General features: G+C 50.9%; 1 protein-coding gene across 2 annotated transcripts in view; it reads left to right on the top strand.

Annotated features, from left to right (window-relative positions):
- TAOK3 (TAO kinase 3) overlaps positions 1-15,617 on the top strand; it is a 71,901-nt gene that overhangs the window by 48,758 nt on the left and 7,526 nt on the right. For both annotated transcript variants that reach the window (XM_080941355.1, XM_080941354.1), the window contains 5 exons: positions 734-970; positions 2,570-2,698; positions 5,786-5,989; positions 12,393-12,632; positions 14,489-14,701. In XM_080941355.1, the coding sequence (XP_080797481.1) occupies positions 734-970; positions 2,570-2,698; positions 5,786-5,989; positions 12,393-12,632; positions 14,489-14,701 (1,023 nt within the window). The remainder of the gene's footprint in view (positions 1-733; positions 971-2,569; positions 2,699-5,785; positions 5,990-12,392; positions 12,633-14,488; positions 14,702-15,617) is intronic.

The following is a 15,617-nucleotide window of genomic DNA, read 5'->3' as shown; positions in this document are numbered from 1 at the left end:
GGGCCGTTCTAGAACGGGGGGTTAAGGAGAAGGAAGCAATTGGAGGCTCCACTGGGGAAATGAAGGGTGAAGAGCTAGCGGAGGAGGCTGGAAAATCCCAGCAGCATCAAAAGAGGAGACAGGCCGGCAGGCCACAGGCTCCCTGGGGCAGGGCTTACTGGACAGTGAATTGAAAGCAAACTAAGAAGTGTCTCTGTGAGACTCAGAAGTGCCTCGTGCTTTTTAGGAAAAAAAAAATTATTGTAACTTGTGAGCGGCTCTACTAGGAATGTACTAGGAATGGGGCAAAGAGAGACACATGCTTAAAAACTTTGTGTGTGCCTCTCTCTCCCTCCCTCCCTCCCTCCCTCCCTCCCTCCCTCCCTCCCTGTTAGGATGATTCTTTTAAAATGCATTGCTTCTCAGTTGGAAGGGTTCCCAGCACCCTGGGGCAATCACAAAGTCTGAAGATGAAGATGTGTGTGATGTGTGTATTATGAACGGCTGTTAACAATGTATGAAGGACCCACCTTGTGAGTGTGTAAAAGAGCTGAGAAGATGAGATGTTTTCGAGGATGACAGTGCCCGGCATGGACCCCTGCTCCAGGTCAGCATCTGGAGGCTTGAAAGCCACAGGCTGGCGAGGAGGATGCCGGTGTCACAGGGTGCCCTCTGCTTTGCCGTGTGGGAAACCTCTGGTCCACACGGTGACCCGGAGTTCTGTCCCCCCACCCCCACCCCCACCCCGCCTCAGGTTACACGGCAGATCCATGAGCATGAGCAGGAGAGCGAGTTGCGGGAACAGATGTCAGGTTATAAGCGGATGCGGCGCCAGCACCAGAAGCAGCTGATCGCCCTGGAGAACAAGCTGAAGGCTGAGATGGATGAGCACCGCCTCAAGCTCCAGAAGGAGGTGGAGACGCATGCCAACAACTCCTCCATCGAGCTGGAGAAGCTGGCCAAGAAGCAAGTGGCTACCATAGAAAAGGAGGTCAGTAAATGGGGGTGGGAGCCTGTCTCCTGGCAGGGTCGGCAGGGAGGAGAAGCACTGTTGATGGGCTGGGGTCCTGTCTGACCGTGGAAGGCAAGATAGCAGGGGTTTCTGCTGAGAGAATGGCCACCTCCGAAGTGGCCCGGGAACCATGCACAGCTCTGGTCTGTCCTGTGCTGTCACACCATAGTTCTCCTCAGACACCCCCTTTAGTGAAGCCCACCCTGCCTGTGGCTGCCACAAAGGCACAAAGATGCAACTGGTTGTGATTTGGGCTTTCTGAAGAAGAATCTCTCTTTCTATTCCATGTCCTTAACTAATTTAATTATTTTAATTCATTTTTTAAGAAGTCCTGGATGGAGCCAGGGCCTCCTGCATACTCACCTGAGCTTCACTCTCGGGCTCTATAAGCTCATTTGGAGAACATTCTCCCTAGTGTGTTGGAATGCACTTGTAATCTCAGGGATTTAGGTGCTGGTGCAGGGGGATTCCAAGTTCAAGGTCTTCATAGCTTATATCACGGTACCCTGACACGTAAAGGAAACCAAAAGATAAAATGATAAGACAAAGAATCACGGAGCTGTCTTTATTACTGTGAAATGTTTCCTACTCGAAGGGAATGATGGGCCAGGCATAGTAGTGCATACCTATAATCCTACCACTGAATAGGTGTAGCCAGGGCAGACACCAGGGCTCACTGGCTGGCTAGCTTAGCCTCATTGGTGGCGAACCTCAGGCCAATGGGAGACCTTGTCTCAAAAAAGAAAGTTATGGGTGAGGAGGGGTCAGAGAGAGGGATGGCTCAATAAATAAGATCACTTACTGTTCCCTGAGTTTGGGTCCCAGTGCCTTACATGGGCATGCCTGTATGCACCCCTCTAGCTCCAGTGCTGTGGAGATGGAGACAGGAAGATCACTGGAGCTTGCTGGGCACTAGCCTAGTTCCAGAATCAGCCAGACACCATGTCTCAGACCAGTAAGGTAGAGAGTGGCAAAGGCCAGTGTCCTCCTCTGACCTCTGCGGTATCCACACACAGTCACAGCATCTGCCCACACCATGCATATCCACCACATTCACACACACATGGATGGGTGGATAGATGGATGGGTGGATGGATGGATGGATGGATGGGTAGATGGATGGATGGATGGGTGGGTGGGTGGATGGGTGGGTGGATGGATGGATGGATGGACAGATGGATGGATGGATAGATAGATATGTAGATTGATAGATAGATATGTAGATAGATAGATGGATAGATATGAACATACATACATACACACAGTCAGACAGACAGACAGATAGCAAGGTGAGTGGCCCTCGAGGAACAGCACCTGAGATTAGTTTTCTGGTGTCCACTGCACCTGCACACATATGTAAATACACATACACACAGATAGAGAGACAGAGACATGCATATGTGTGATCCGCCTTCACATTTACCTTATCATTGGGAATGTGTTTTAAGACACAGAAGAACCACAGAAAACAGATCTTTAGATTGTCTTTCACATGGGGTGACATTATTTGATATTCCTGGACAGCTGAGTCCTGTGCGAAGCTCAGGCTGACCTTGGCCCCCTCTGTCGTCTGATCAGGCAAAGGTAGCCGCAGCGGATGAGAAGAAGTTCCAGCAGCAGATCCTGGCCCAGCAGAAGAAGGACTTGACAACTTTCTTAGAAAGTCAGAAGAAGCAGTACAAGATTTGTAAGGAAAAAATAAAAGAGGTAAGGATGCCCAGACCCGTGTCACCTGCTGCATCTGAACTGGCTCGGAGTTTGCAATGCCGAGTCCTGCACTGGGGTCTGCTGTTGGAGCGGGCGGTTCTGACCTCTCGTTCGAGTTGTCGGAAAGCGTTTTAAAGCGGAGGGTGACACCCTGCGTCCTGCATCCTCACCGGGCCTGGAGTGGAAATGCAGCTTTGCCGTGGAGTTCCATGATGCCGCTGCTGCCAAGCCAGGGGCTGCAGTTCCAGCCAAAGAATAGTTTACCATTTTGAAACCTGTGCACCACCTCATCCTCTTAAAGTGTATTGTGTTCTTACTGTTCTCAGAGAAGGTTGACGTTCTAATGAGCCCACATGGCCGACCGCCAGCTTCCCCTTCCAGTCTCTCACCTCTGAGCCTTCCCTACTCCAGTCTACTCATAGCCGCTGCATCTGCAATGCCGCCGCCCTTCCCCACCCTTCTGCTGCTCCCCGAGGCCTTTGCACATGACTTTTCTTTACCCCATCTGAAGTTCTGCATGCTTCCTTCCTCACCCCTGTGAGAGTCAGGATTGATTATTGAAAAATTTTAAAGATTTATTTATTATAGATAAGTACACTGTAGCTGTCTTCAGACACACCAGAAGAGGGCGTCAGGTCCCATTACAGATGGTTGTGAGCCACCATGTGGTTGCTGGGATTTGAACTCAAGACCTCTGGAAGAGCAATCAGTGCTCTTAACCTGAGTCATCTCTCCAGCCCGATTATTGAAATTTTACCTTAACTCTTACTTCCCCAGAGAAGCCTTTTCTGACCGCCCTGGCCAAGACGCACATCTTCCATTTCATGAAACTACAGTTTTTAACAATTTTTTAAGGCTGTTACTTACCTGCTTAAGAACCACAAAAGCAGAGAGCATTGCTGGCGTTGCCCGTGACTGTGATTGGTGTGGTCTATTTGCTACGTGAATAGATGATTCCAGAATATCTGGCTGGAGAGCGCAGACAGACTGACAGAGAACCCAGAGGAAGCACAGTTTCATCTGCGAGCTTACTTTTGTTCATTCTCACCTTCCCAGGATCGGCGGGACTCTCCTGGACTCCGGTACTCTTCCCTCTCATACGGATTAGGGCTCTGTAGCTGCAGGCTTTCTAGGCGTAGTAAGGTTTAATAGAGCTCAGTCTTGGGCATAGCCCTAGCGAAGTCATCCTCTGGAGGTCACGAGCTGATTGTGAATGACACAGACCCTAGGGAGGAACCTGGGGGTAGGCTGGTTGAGCATCCAAGGGGATCTCTGCCCTGCTTAGGTAAGAACTGCAGAGGTAGCAGCTCATCCACACTGGCAGAAGGCCAAGGGTCTCTGGCTCTCTAAGTTTTGGGAACTAGAAAGTCAAGAGAAACAGCCCAGTACAGAAAAAGTTTCCCTGTTCTTGGGTTTTTGTTTGTGTTTTTCCTTGTGACTGACAGGATATTGCTGCATCTTGGAGGTCATGTTGATTTCCTTTAACTCCAGATCCCATCTCCTTTATAAACTCCCAAGTGCTATTTCCTGCTCCAGAGCCCGTCCTTTAGAAGCATGGCTGCCATCTTGAGCAATTAAAATACTGAGATATTGAGGGTGGTCAGATACCTTTAGAAGTTTCTCCACAAAACACCCATCCCAGAGACCTGTCCCACTCCGAGCCCCATCCCACTAGTTAGCTTTGGGTCATCATGTTCAGAAAACACAGACTGTTGGACCTTCTTGTGGAGAAAAGCAGGCACAAAGCCCACCTGAGGTGGCCTTAGCCACGTGCTGAGGAGAATGTGTTCAGTGTATCGTCAGAAACCTCCAGAATTTCACCTGGGGGCCAATCACAGGTATTCGAAGGACACTCGTAATCAAGGCTTGATTTTGGAGTGGCTCCTTATGGTCATATCTGAACCTAGACACACAGATCCAAGGCTGAACCTGGGGTGACGTCCTGGCATAAGGAGACACATCACCCAACCTCTGGTTTACATGCACCTAGTGGCTAAAGGCAAAACTGATCTAAATAGTGGTGGTTTGTGGCAAACATTAGGAAAAGCAGGTGGCTGCAGGTGTGTGAGCTTAGCCAAACACAAGCCGAGCTGGTTGGTATGGACAAAGGTGTACTCTCTCAGACGTGTTCTCTCCTCACACGAGCATCCCAACTCTCCCAGCTCTCCTCCCTCTTCACAGAGCCCAGGTGCTCCGGGAAGCCAGGGTGGAGAGTTCCTGTGTGTGATTCCCTCACTCTCCCATCCCAAATGAAGCACCATCCCCCCCACCTTCTCCTAGAATTCAAATCAGCGACCCCTGCAGGGCCTCTCCCCAAGTTTGAAGCCATCCTCTTCTCTGACCTCATCCCTCCCTGGTATAAGCCATTGTGTTCCTTACCTTGAGCTTCCCAGGAGACTCCCAGCTGCCTCCACAGACAGGGTCCTGCCCTGCCCTGCTCTGCACACTGTAGCCAGCATCCAGTGTGCCATTAGGACACTCCCACACACAGAATACCCATCCCTAGACTGGTCATTGGCAGTCTAGGGGTGTAGCTCATGGTTAGAGTGTTTGGTGAATAGCAGTCCTCACCCAGTCTGAAAGGCTCCCATGTCCACCGGCCTGTGGCCTGTCAGATCTCACAGGCTGTCGCCTCTTGACCACATTATTTCTACCCCATGCTAAGATCTCACAGGCTGCTCTCTCCATCCGGCGTATCAGAATATCCCTCCTTGTCGATCCTTCCCTTGAAGGTTGTCAGCATTTCAGTTCACGTCCATGGATCTTAAGTCCGTTTTTGATTCTGGATTGCCCAGCCCTTGAGTGTCAAGGCTCCACGATCGTTTGCTCACCTGCCTCCTACTAGTCCCACCGTCAGGGCTTAGAGTCATTGGTAGATCACAGAACAGTGATTTCTGGGAGTGAGAAGCCAGAGTGAGGCAAACTCAAGTATCCCTGTCACTCAAATCAGTGGGGGGTAAACGAATGGCTGTGCAACCAAAAGCCTTTCCGTGCCCAGATCTGCACTCGTGGGCGCCGGGCCTGTCCCGTTCCTCAGTGCGGAGCAGTGTAATGGACCTGGATGTACTGTGTTGTCGTTGTTTTAAGGAAATGAACGAGGACCATAGCACACCCAAGAAGGAGAAGCAGGAGCGGATATCGAAGCATAAGGAAAACCTGCAGCACACGCAGGCCGAGGAGGAAGCCCACCTGCTCACTCAACAGAGGCTGTATTACGACAGGAACTGCCGCTTCTTCAAGCGGAAAATAATGATCAAGCGCCACGAGGTGGAGCAGCAGAACATACGGGAGGTACCTGTCACACCAAGGTCTTCCAAGGGGCGGGGCGGGGGCGGGGTCTGTCTCCAAGGGGTGGGGCAGGGGTCTGTCTTCGCCATCCCTGTGTCCTTAGCCACTAGCACAGCGCCAGAATCATGTGTAAAACGTGTCAGAGAAGGAAGTTAACTCCAATAAGAGTGCCATTTGCAGCCTGAGGCTCAGCCTCAAATAGATGGGAAGCTGTATTGAAACAGAGGTGCACGCGTGTGCCACCACGAAAGGTAGCGCGTGGCTAGAGCAGAGAAGACAACTTCCGCTTCCGGCCTGCTTGCTCCGTGACTCCACAGGAAACACTTAGATGGCGGTGTGTTGCTCCGCGAGCCATCAGGGTTGCTCAGGCTCTGTCCGTGGCAGACACCAGGGCCACCGAGCAGCACCTGACAGACGGAACCGACTAATGTCAGTCTCCTGCCTGAGTGGCAGTGACAGGCATACAACTAATGTAAGCGCGGAGCTGAGAAGGGGCTTGGAGGAGAAACCAAGGACAACCAGAGAGCTGGGTGTGGGGAAAGCAGCCTGAGAAGATGGGAGCTGAGTTTACAGTGAGACCCTCAGACTGGACCCCGGAGGCTGTACGAGCCATCTAAGGCTTCTGGGCAGGGAGTGACCTAGCAAATGCTAACTCTGCTCTGAGGAGCTAAAGCATCAGTGTGAGACCAGGCTACCCCAGTGAGAGGCAAAGAACAGGGAGGGAAACAGGCAGTCTTCCTTGGTGAGTTCTGGCCCAGAGGAGTTAGAGCACCAAAAAGGGAAGTTATGTGGAAGGGGCATTCCTAAAGTCAGCTACTGCTAATTCCTGCCAGTCCCCATGGGGATTCCAAACAGGAGTCAGAGTGATTTTTGATCACGAGACTGATCAAGATCTAGAGGCTTGACCCGAACTATACAACAAGCCCACATCTCCAGAATAAAGATGCTGGAGCTAGGAGGGTCGCTCAGTCAGCGGAATGCTTGTCACACAGATCCCAGAACTGAAGTAAAACTCCAGAGCTGCCAGTGTGATCTGTTATCCCTGCAGTGGGGAGGTGGAGGCAGGAGAATGCTTGGAGCTCCCTTCAGTCTAGGCTAACCAGGGAGCTCCAGGTTCAGAGAGACCCTGTCTGAAAATAGAAAGTGGACAGAGATTGAGGAAGTTGACGTGTATGGTCAACGTCCGGCTTCTGCACACATGTGCATGTGTGGGTGCGTGCACACACACCTCACACACCGACTGTGATATCCATATCATCATCATCATCAGTTGTAGTAATAACTGCTAGTCTGCCAGTTTGGGAATGAGAAGGGAATGATGCCCTCGCACACAGAGATGGAGGATACAGAAGGTGTGTCAGTCTGTCAGAAAGGCTTTAATAACCTGAAAAGACATGCCACTGAGGCATTGGTTAAAAAAAAAAAAAAAAAAAAAAAAAAAAACGATGGATCTTAAAACCCAGTGTTTACATGCAAGAGGGAAGCACCCACCTCAGGCACCACTAACAGAAGAGCAACCGGGGCAAGTGTCTCAAAACAAAACAACAAACAACAACAGCAAAAAAACCTGTGTGGTTTGGTTTTGTTTTCTGAGACAAGTTCTCCCATGGGCCAGCTGACCTGAACTGTCAATCTCCTGCCTCAGCCTCCTGTGTGTTGACATCACATCTATGCTCTTGGTGGAGTTCGAATTAGAAGAAAGAGCAAAGCAAACTGAACATTGCTGACCACCGACCATTCTAGACCAGCCAGGCCCTCTCTGTGTTTGTGTTTTTTTAAGATCCGGGAAGGACAAACTGGTAACTGGTAGACATTTCTGGCCAGGACAATGATGCAACAATCAGTAGACCAGAGAGATAGAGGGAGAGATAAAGGTGCCTGGCTTGGAGTGATACAGGGTTGATTAGAATGTGGGTCTTTAGTGAGGTCCCAACTTACCCCAGGGGATGAAAATGGCTCCTAGGAAGGGAGGAGGTGTTCAGATCCTGTGATAGTGCAGGGCCCTCTGCTGCACCTCCGGTGACAGACAGACAGACAGACACACAGTAGAGCTGTTGTATTGATGTGTCAGAGACACAAGGAAGTAGAGGAGAGAAGAGCTAGTAAGGTTCGTTCTGGGAGGGACAACAAATGTGTGGAGAAACCATGTAGAGAGAAGAGACCAAGCAAGGGAAACGCTTAGTGAGAGAGCCCCCGCCAGGCAGAAAAGGAGCTGCCTCCCCCTCCTGCCTACCCCAGTGCATGTGGAGCCCTAGTGCACTGGCAGGCAGGGTCACCAGTGCCATCAACTCCGGGTCGGCTCATTTTGCTGATTTTACACAAGCCACAGACATTCATGGCTCTAACCTATAATGCGTCATCAGTGTCTAGAACATTCTAAAACAGACTGGAAAAATAGAATACAGGACCACACACTTCACACGGACATCTTTTCACCAAAGTGTTGCAAACCTGAAAACCAGAGTTTCAGCTTCCATTCTACTTCACAGAAGTTGTGTGTGATCTGAGACCTTCAGTTCCCCAGCGCCTCACAGTTACCTAAGAAAGTCTGTACAGGGGACCCTCGGGTTGGCAGAGGCAAGCAGATCTCTGTGAGTTCAAGCCCAGCCTAATCTACATAGAGAGTTCCAGGACTGTCTCATAAATAACTAAATAATGTTTTCTGTGAGGTTGGCACCTTACAGGGATACCGTTAGAACTAGGTGAGCTATATAAAATGATGACTCTTTTCCTTGAGAAGTGGGAATCGCAGGGCAGACCTGAAGTCCCCACCATCCAGAAGGGTAAGGCTGAAGCAGGCAGATCACTAGAGTGCGGGAGTTAGAAACCAGCCCGGGCAGCACAACAAGACTCCCAAATAGAGCAACAGTGCATTGCATGTCCGTGTGCTGGTGAGAGGGTTCCCTGTGGCCTGAGCTGCTGCAAGCAGCTGGCCACCGTAGACCTCAGCTCAGACACAGGCATCATCATAAAGGGAGCAGCCTAGAACTCGCAACCCAAAACTGTGTCCTGGTGTCATATACACTTTCTAAATCATGTGTAAAAACCAAGTCTAAGATATTCCTTGTCATCTCTCTGCTTCTGAGTATTGAAGAACAGTAGCATACTGTTATGTTCAGAAGCAATTCTGGGGGAGGGTCTGTCATTTTGTCCTTATGAGCATTGCTTGTGCTGGGTGGCAGGACCTTGCCTTTATGCCTAAAGAAACTTTTTTTTAAAAAAGATTTATTTATTTAGTTATTATATATGAGCACACTGTAGCTGTCTTTCAGACACACCAGAAGAGGGCATTAGATCTCATTACAGATGGTTGTGAGCCACCATGTGGTTCCTGGGAATTGAACTCAGGACCTCTGGAAGAGCAGCCAGTGCTCTTAACCACTGAGCCATCTCTGCAGCCCCATGTCCAAAGAATCTTAAGTGTGTATTAGGGGCCTTGCTTGCCAAAGCCATGAGCATCAAGTCACCAGAAGAACCAAACTGCTTCTCACCAGAGCAGTACTCAGATAACCAAGCGTTAGTACCAGTCAGCAGCCACTGGGAAGCTCAGTGTAAATAACTCAAAACCCGGAGCATCCCAATGCAGGTTTCCCTCAGTGCCCAGAACGTACAACACAGGTGCTCTTGGCACCCAGAGCATCCTCTGCAGGTGTTCCTCAGCACCTAGACCCACTCCTTCCAAGAAAAGAAGCCAGTGATCACACTGGAAGTACTTGCTTGCTGTCTTTGATATTTTTAGCCTCTGAGCTCAAGTTGGGCTCTTGGAGTTAGTCAGCTCTGGGGCTCATGACACGGTGACCATGGAAGAGGGACCTGCAGAGAGCTTTGCTCTGCACACTCTAAGGTCTTTGTTGATTGATCACCTCCTCCGTGAGAGAGGCCACTTTCCTGTGGTGTCACCCAGAAGCCACTCACTGAGCTTTGAAAAAAGACATTTAGTTGGGGCTGGAGAGATGGCTTGATATCTAAGAGCACTGACTGCTCTTCCAAAGGACCTGGGTTCAAATCCCAGCAACCACATGGTGGCTCACAACCATCTGTAATGGGATCCAGTACTCTTCTGGTGTGTCTGAGGACAGCTACAGTGTACTCATATCCATAAAATAACAAAACCTTTTTTTTTAAAAAAAGGAAAAACGAAAACATTTGGTAGCCCTTGTAAAGAGCAAACGTACAACAATGGAGAAAAAGGCTGGGGAGCTGGAGAAAGAGACCCTGGCAGAACTCTTCAGGAACCGAAACTATTAAACTATGCTTACTCTGAAGCTCCTCCTGCATTTTCCAGCTCCATCCCTTGTGCCTCTGCCAGTACCACACACACACACACACACACACACACACACACACACACACACACACACGACACATGCACAATGATGCTTGCTGAGTGAATAAATGAACGCTCCATGACAGTGCCAGAAGCTATGGGTGAAGGACCAGTACACATAAGATGCCTAAAACTGCCTATTATATTTGTTTATATATGGACCACTGAGCCACGTCTCCAGCCCCAGCTTCTCTTTCAAAGCTCAGTCAGTGGTCCCTGAGTCAGTAGCCCTTCCCACAGAGCAGGTGATCAAACAAATAACTTCTAACCACCTATTATGATGTTCCTGTGAATGCAAACACCTCATATCTCCTCCTCCCCTCACGGATGCCGAGAGAGGCGGGGCATCTGGGTGTTCTCCTGCCAAGTCCAGCTTCAAGCTTTTCCTACCCTGACTGTCTCTGCAGCACACACCCTACCCAGCCCTGCTTTCTCTCTTTCACATCTACGCAGAACCCGTTTCCCTGTGTTGGGTAAGACTGTCTTGCTCCCATGTAAGCTGGAATGTATTTGGGCTGTCGTAGTCCAAACCAGGAGTGCTACTGTAGAAATACAGAATAGGGCCAGCAACAATCCAAATCAGCCGACAGCACTCAGGAGGCAGAAGCAGGCAGATTTCTGTGAGTTTGAGGCCAGCCTGGTCTAGGATGCAAGTTCCAGGCCAGCCTAGGCTGCCTAGTGAGACTCTGTCTCAGGAAGAAAAAAAAAACCTCAATAGTAGTTAATTCAGCTGGACATAGAGATTGGCTGAAAAGCAGCCAAGACTTGGATACAAAATACTTGCTGAATCCCTCTCTCCTCTCTTCTTCTCTCTCCCTCCCTCCCTCCCTCTCTCCCTCCTTCCCTATGCCCTTCTTCCCCCTTCTCTCTCTTCTCTCTCTTTCCTATCTCTCCCTCTTTCTCCTTTCTCCCTTTCTCCTCTCTTCTTTCTCCCTTCCTCTCCTTCCTTCCCCCCTCCCCTTCTCTCTTCCCTCTCCTCTCTCCCTCTGAAATCTAGCTTTTTCTAAGCCTCTTCCCTCATAGCAGCAGGTGACCACCCCATAGTTCCTGTGTGAACTGTCACTCCGGCCACCACAGAGACAACTGGCCCTGAGTCTCAGCTTCAAATCCCAAGGAGAGAAACTAGATCAATTGGCCCAGCTTAGGCCATCTGCCCACCTTGAATGCACTCAGCTGTGAGCCCAGCGCCTTTTAACAACCTTGCACGGCCCTTAGAGTGTCCCCACGTCCAGGGTAGCAGCCACAGTTTAGCAAACATTGGCATGAATCAGGGGCTCATAGATTAGCTCTTAGCAACTAGTGCATTTAGGAAATATCCTCAGGGGGCTGGGGGTATATTTCAGGGGACCAACAAGGCCAGGGCCCAGGGTTCAATCCCCAGTTTGAAGAGGTGAAAATAGTCTCAGGTCAGTGGGTAAAAATGTTTTATGCAACCTTTTGTTTTCCTGGATTCCCTATTGTCCAAGAAAGGAAATGGGGAACGGGGGTGGGCATGGATAGGGCATGAACAGAAGTATTGAGAGGTCGGAGGACGCCACTGAGTGGTAGAGCACGTGCCTGGCATGCGCTAGGCCCAGGGTTCAATCCCCATTGCCACAGGGGAAAAAAAGAAAACAGAAAGCTGAAGGCAGTGCAGACCTTCTAGGTCTTTAGTCTAGCTCCCCACACCGGTCACATGGCAGAGTCACCTGGAGAAGGTTTCCAGATTGAAATTAGGGATTCCATACAATTATCAGAATTTGAGAGTATGTGCTCTTCCCCGATTTTAACGGGTGGCCGGCTCAGGCACCCCTAGCTTAACCATACCCACAGCTCCTCTACAGGCAGGAAAACCTGGGTTTGGTGACTCCTGTTTCCCAGATATCACAGTTGTGAGTGCTGGAAAGTTTCCACGTGAGTGGTAATCTCATCTCAGGCAGAGGAGCTCCTGGGACTTGCCCTCCGATCTCATTAAGTCATGCTGCAAACACCAAGAGGTGATGGGCGGGGCAGAGTTAAGACCCATCCTCCCTGCGCTATGCGTCCCTCCCTTTGCCCTCCGCTCATCTCTCCACATCCCTCGTCTGCTCCTGGATGCAGGAACTAAATAAAAAGAGGACGCAGAAGGAAATGGAGCACGCCATGCTGATCCGGCATGATGAATCCACCCGAGAGCTCGAGTACAGACAGCTGCACACGCTGCAGAAGCTCCGCATGGATCTGATCCGGTTACAGCACCAGACGGAGCTGGAGAACCAGCTGGAGTACAATAAGAGGCGGGAGCGGGAGCTGCACCGGAAGCACGTCATGGAGCTTCGGCAACAGCCGAAAAACTTAAAGGTGAGAAGTCAGTGCCTCACCAAGCACCCCACACGCACGAAGCGGGCGTCCTCACACGGGTAGGAGGGGCCAAGTGTCCCCACACTCAACATTGTGTCCTGCCGCACTGTATCAGACTCTCCAGGTGTGGAGTCCAGGACTCCTGCCAGCTCTGAACCCCGCTAAGCTGCAGGGTTCTCAGCCCACCTGAGCCACCGGTCACCCACCCTCCTTGAAGGCAGCAAGGTGGGGATAGAGATGCTCATCTTCCAGGGAACCTGGGTTTGATTCCCAGCACCCACACGGCAGCTCACAACCATCTGTAACTCCAGTCCCAGGCAATCCGATGCCCGCTCCTGGCCTCCAAGGGCACCAGGCACACATGTGGTATGTAGGCATGCATGCAGGCAGAACACCCATGTATATAAAACAGAAACTAAAAGAACAGAAATAAGCAAGGAGAGCTCAGGAGATGCTTGAACAACTGACCGTCAGAAAACACAGATTGCGATTTGTAGCTGTAGCAAAATTGTAGATCGCAATGAAAATAATTTCCCGGTTGGGTGTCACCACAACATGAGGAGCTGTATTAAAGGGTTGCAGCGTTAGGGAGAGTGAGAACCTTTGTTCAAGAACTTAAGTTTTAAAACAAAACAAAAAACAGTTGGGCTGGGTCTCATAGCATGCACATATAGACAGGTGTGCTCGAGGCCAGCCTGGTCTACATAGTGAGTTTCATGCCAGCCAGAGGGGTACAGTGAGACCCTGTGTCACACACACACACACACACACACACACACACACACACACACACACGCACACACACACACACACACACGTGACATCTCTACCATGGCCACCTCTGTGTGCATATACACGGCATTCCTGAGAAAGTAAACAAAGAACTGTCCATGGTCCTAGCCCCAGTAAGTGAGAAAACTTACAGAAACAGCCACTTTCAGGATGCCACCCCACCCACAGCACCACCTTCAGTTAGTAGGGTCCGGGTGTAGCTCACTCATGACATCTGTCCCGGGCCTGGGCATCCGGACTGGCTCTCCTGGCTGCACTGGGGGAAATGGGGTTGGAGGTGGGGGGAACCTTTGACCCTTGCAGCCTCCAGGTAAATCTTGTGCTGGGTGGCAAGTTCTGTGTCCTCGGCCACTAAGGTGTGTCAGGAAGACAGGTCAATGTCAGTGTGGGCACAGATGTGGGCCACAGTCAGTCACACTGCCCATGTCTCTACCAGGCAAACCCTGGGCACATACATAATCTCTGCTGCTAGAAGCCCTGAGTGTTCAGCAAGCGACAGGTGACAGCCGAGTGGCCTGTGCCCTCCGTGTATCCCTCCTACCTGCCAGAGTGCAAACATGATGTCACTTCCTCTTTCAGTGTCTGAGGGAAGGAGCTGGAAGTGAGGCACTGCCCCACGCTCCCCTCTGTCTGTGTCGTGCCTTAGGGAGACACTGTGAGCCAGGGCAGTGGGGGAGGGGATATGCGTACAGCGGTGTGCACACGTGCCCAGAGAAAAGGAAACGATGGCAAACAGTAGGCGTCACTAAAGCCTGGGGGGAGCAGGGAAGTCATTGTCCTCCTGCTAACAAGCTTCACGGTACTCCACGGTCTGCCTACAAGGCGTCACTCCACGTTAGAATCCATTTTCTTCCTAAAGCTGTTTGTCAGTTCGAAACCACACCGTCCATTTTCACACAAAGAGTTACCCCCAGCCTGCACCATTCCTGTCCCTTCTGGGATGACGGCTGTCACATGCGAGTCCTGTGCTTGACTGTGTCGTAGAACTGGAAGACTTCGTGCGCACTGACTCACTCCTCTCCTTCTCTCTGTCACCCCCCCCCCCTTTTTTTAAATTCTGCCAGGCCATGGAAATGCAAATTAAAAAACAGTTTCAGGACACTTGCAAAGTACAGACCAAACAGTACAAAGCACTCAAAAATCACCAGTTGGAAGTCACTCCAAAGAATGAGCACAAAGCAATCTTAAAGACACTGAAGGACGAGCAGACGAGGAAGCTGGCCATCTTGGCCGAGCAGTATGAACAGAGTATAAACGAAATGATGGCGTCTCAAGCGGTAAGTGGGCGGGTTTGCTGCCGGCTGCGCAAGCGTGGGGAGTTCAAGAGAACCCAAGATCCAGCCTTCACTCCCACGCACCTTCTGGGATATATTGGTTTGGGATGTATTGTTGGCTTCTTTTCCTGCCCGAGGAACAGAGGAAGGTGACAACGCGGAGTTCAGCCAAGCCCATGTGGATACTCGCTGGAACACATCTCGTAACTTGGAGCTGAAGGAGCCGTGCCAGTCCAGCGGGGGGGGGGGGGGGGGGGGAGGCAAGCAGGGAGGGGGAGATGGGATGGATATCTCATGTATGTGCCCACGACTATTCATCAGAGGTTTACTGACCACCACCCAACCAATGTCAGGCACGGCCTGCTGCCTCCGAGCTCATGGCCAAGTGAGGCCACAGAGAGAGAGACAGGCAGGCAGGCAGGAAGGCAGACAGACAGACATATTTGCTCAATAACTCTGGCCAAGCCTCCACATGCAGCACTGCGCTGGACCCAGAGGCAGCAGAGCTAGATGGGGTCTCTGATGCTGTGTCAGGGAACCTGGGAAGTCATATCATTGAGGGGTAGTAGCTGAGGACACTAAGTACTTAGTTCTTGGGGTACTCGGGGCCTTGGAAGGACAAGGGGGGGACAGAGAAGCTGGCCTGGGGACATCTAGTGACTTAAAAGGAAGCCTTCAAGGTCCAGATGAGGAGAGAGTATATCCCAGGGCTCAGAGCGGGGGGGGGGGGGCTCAGCCCAAAATCCAAAGAGGAGGATTGGACTGGGAGCCATGGTGCCCACCCATGATCCCAGCACTCCATAGACTGAGGCAAGGGAATTACAACAGCATGGGTTCCTAGTGAGACCCAGTCTGGCAAAACAAAGCCTGGGGCAGAGTTCATCGGTAGGCCACTCGAAGGAGGACCCCAAAACTGTAC

This window comes from Micromys minutus (genome assembly GCF_963924665.1).
Source record: "Micromys minutus genome assembly, chromosome: 29".
Lineage (NCBI taxonomy): Eukaryota > Metazoa > Chordata > Mammalia > Rodentia > Muridae > Micromys > Micromys minutus.
The sequence above is the reverse complement of the archived record's forward strand: the minus strand, read 5'-3'. Positions and strand labels throughout refer to the sequence as shown.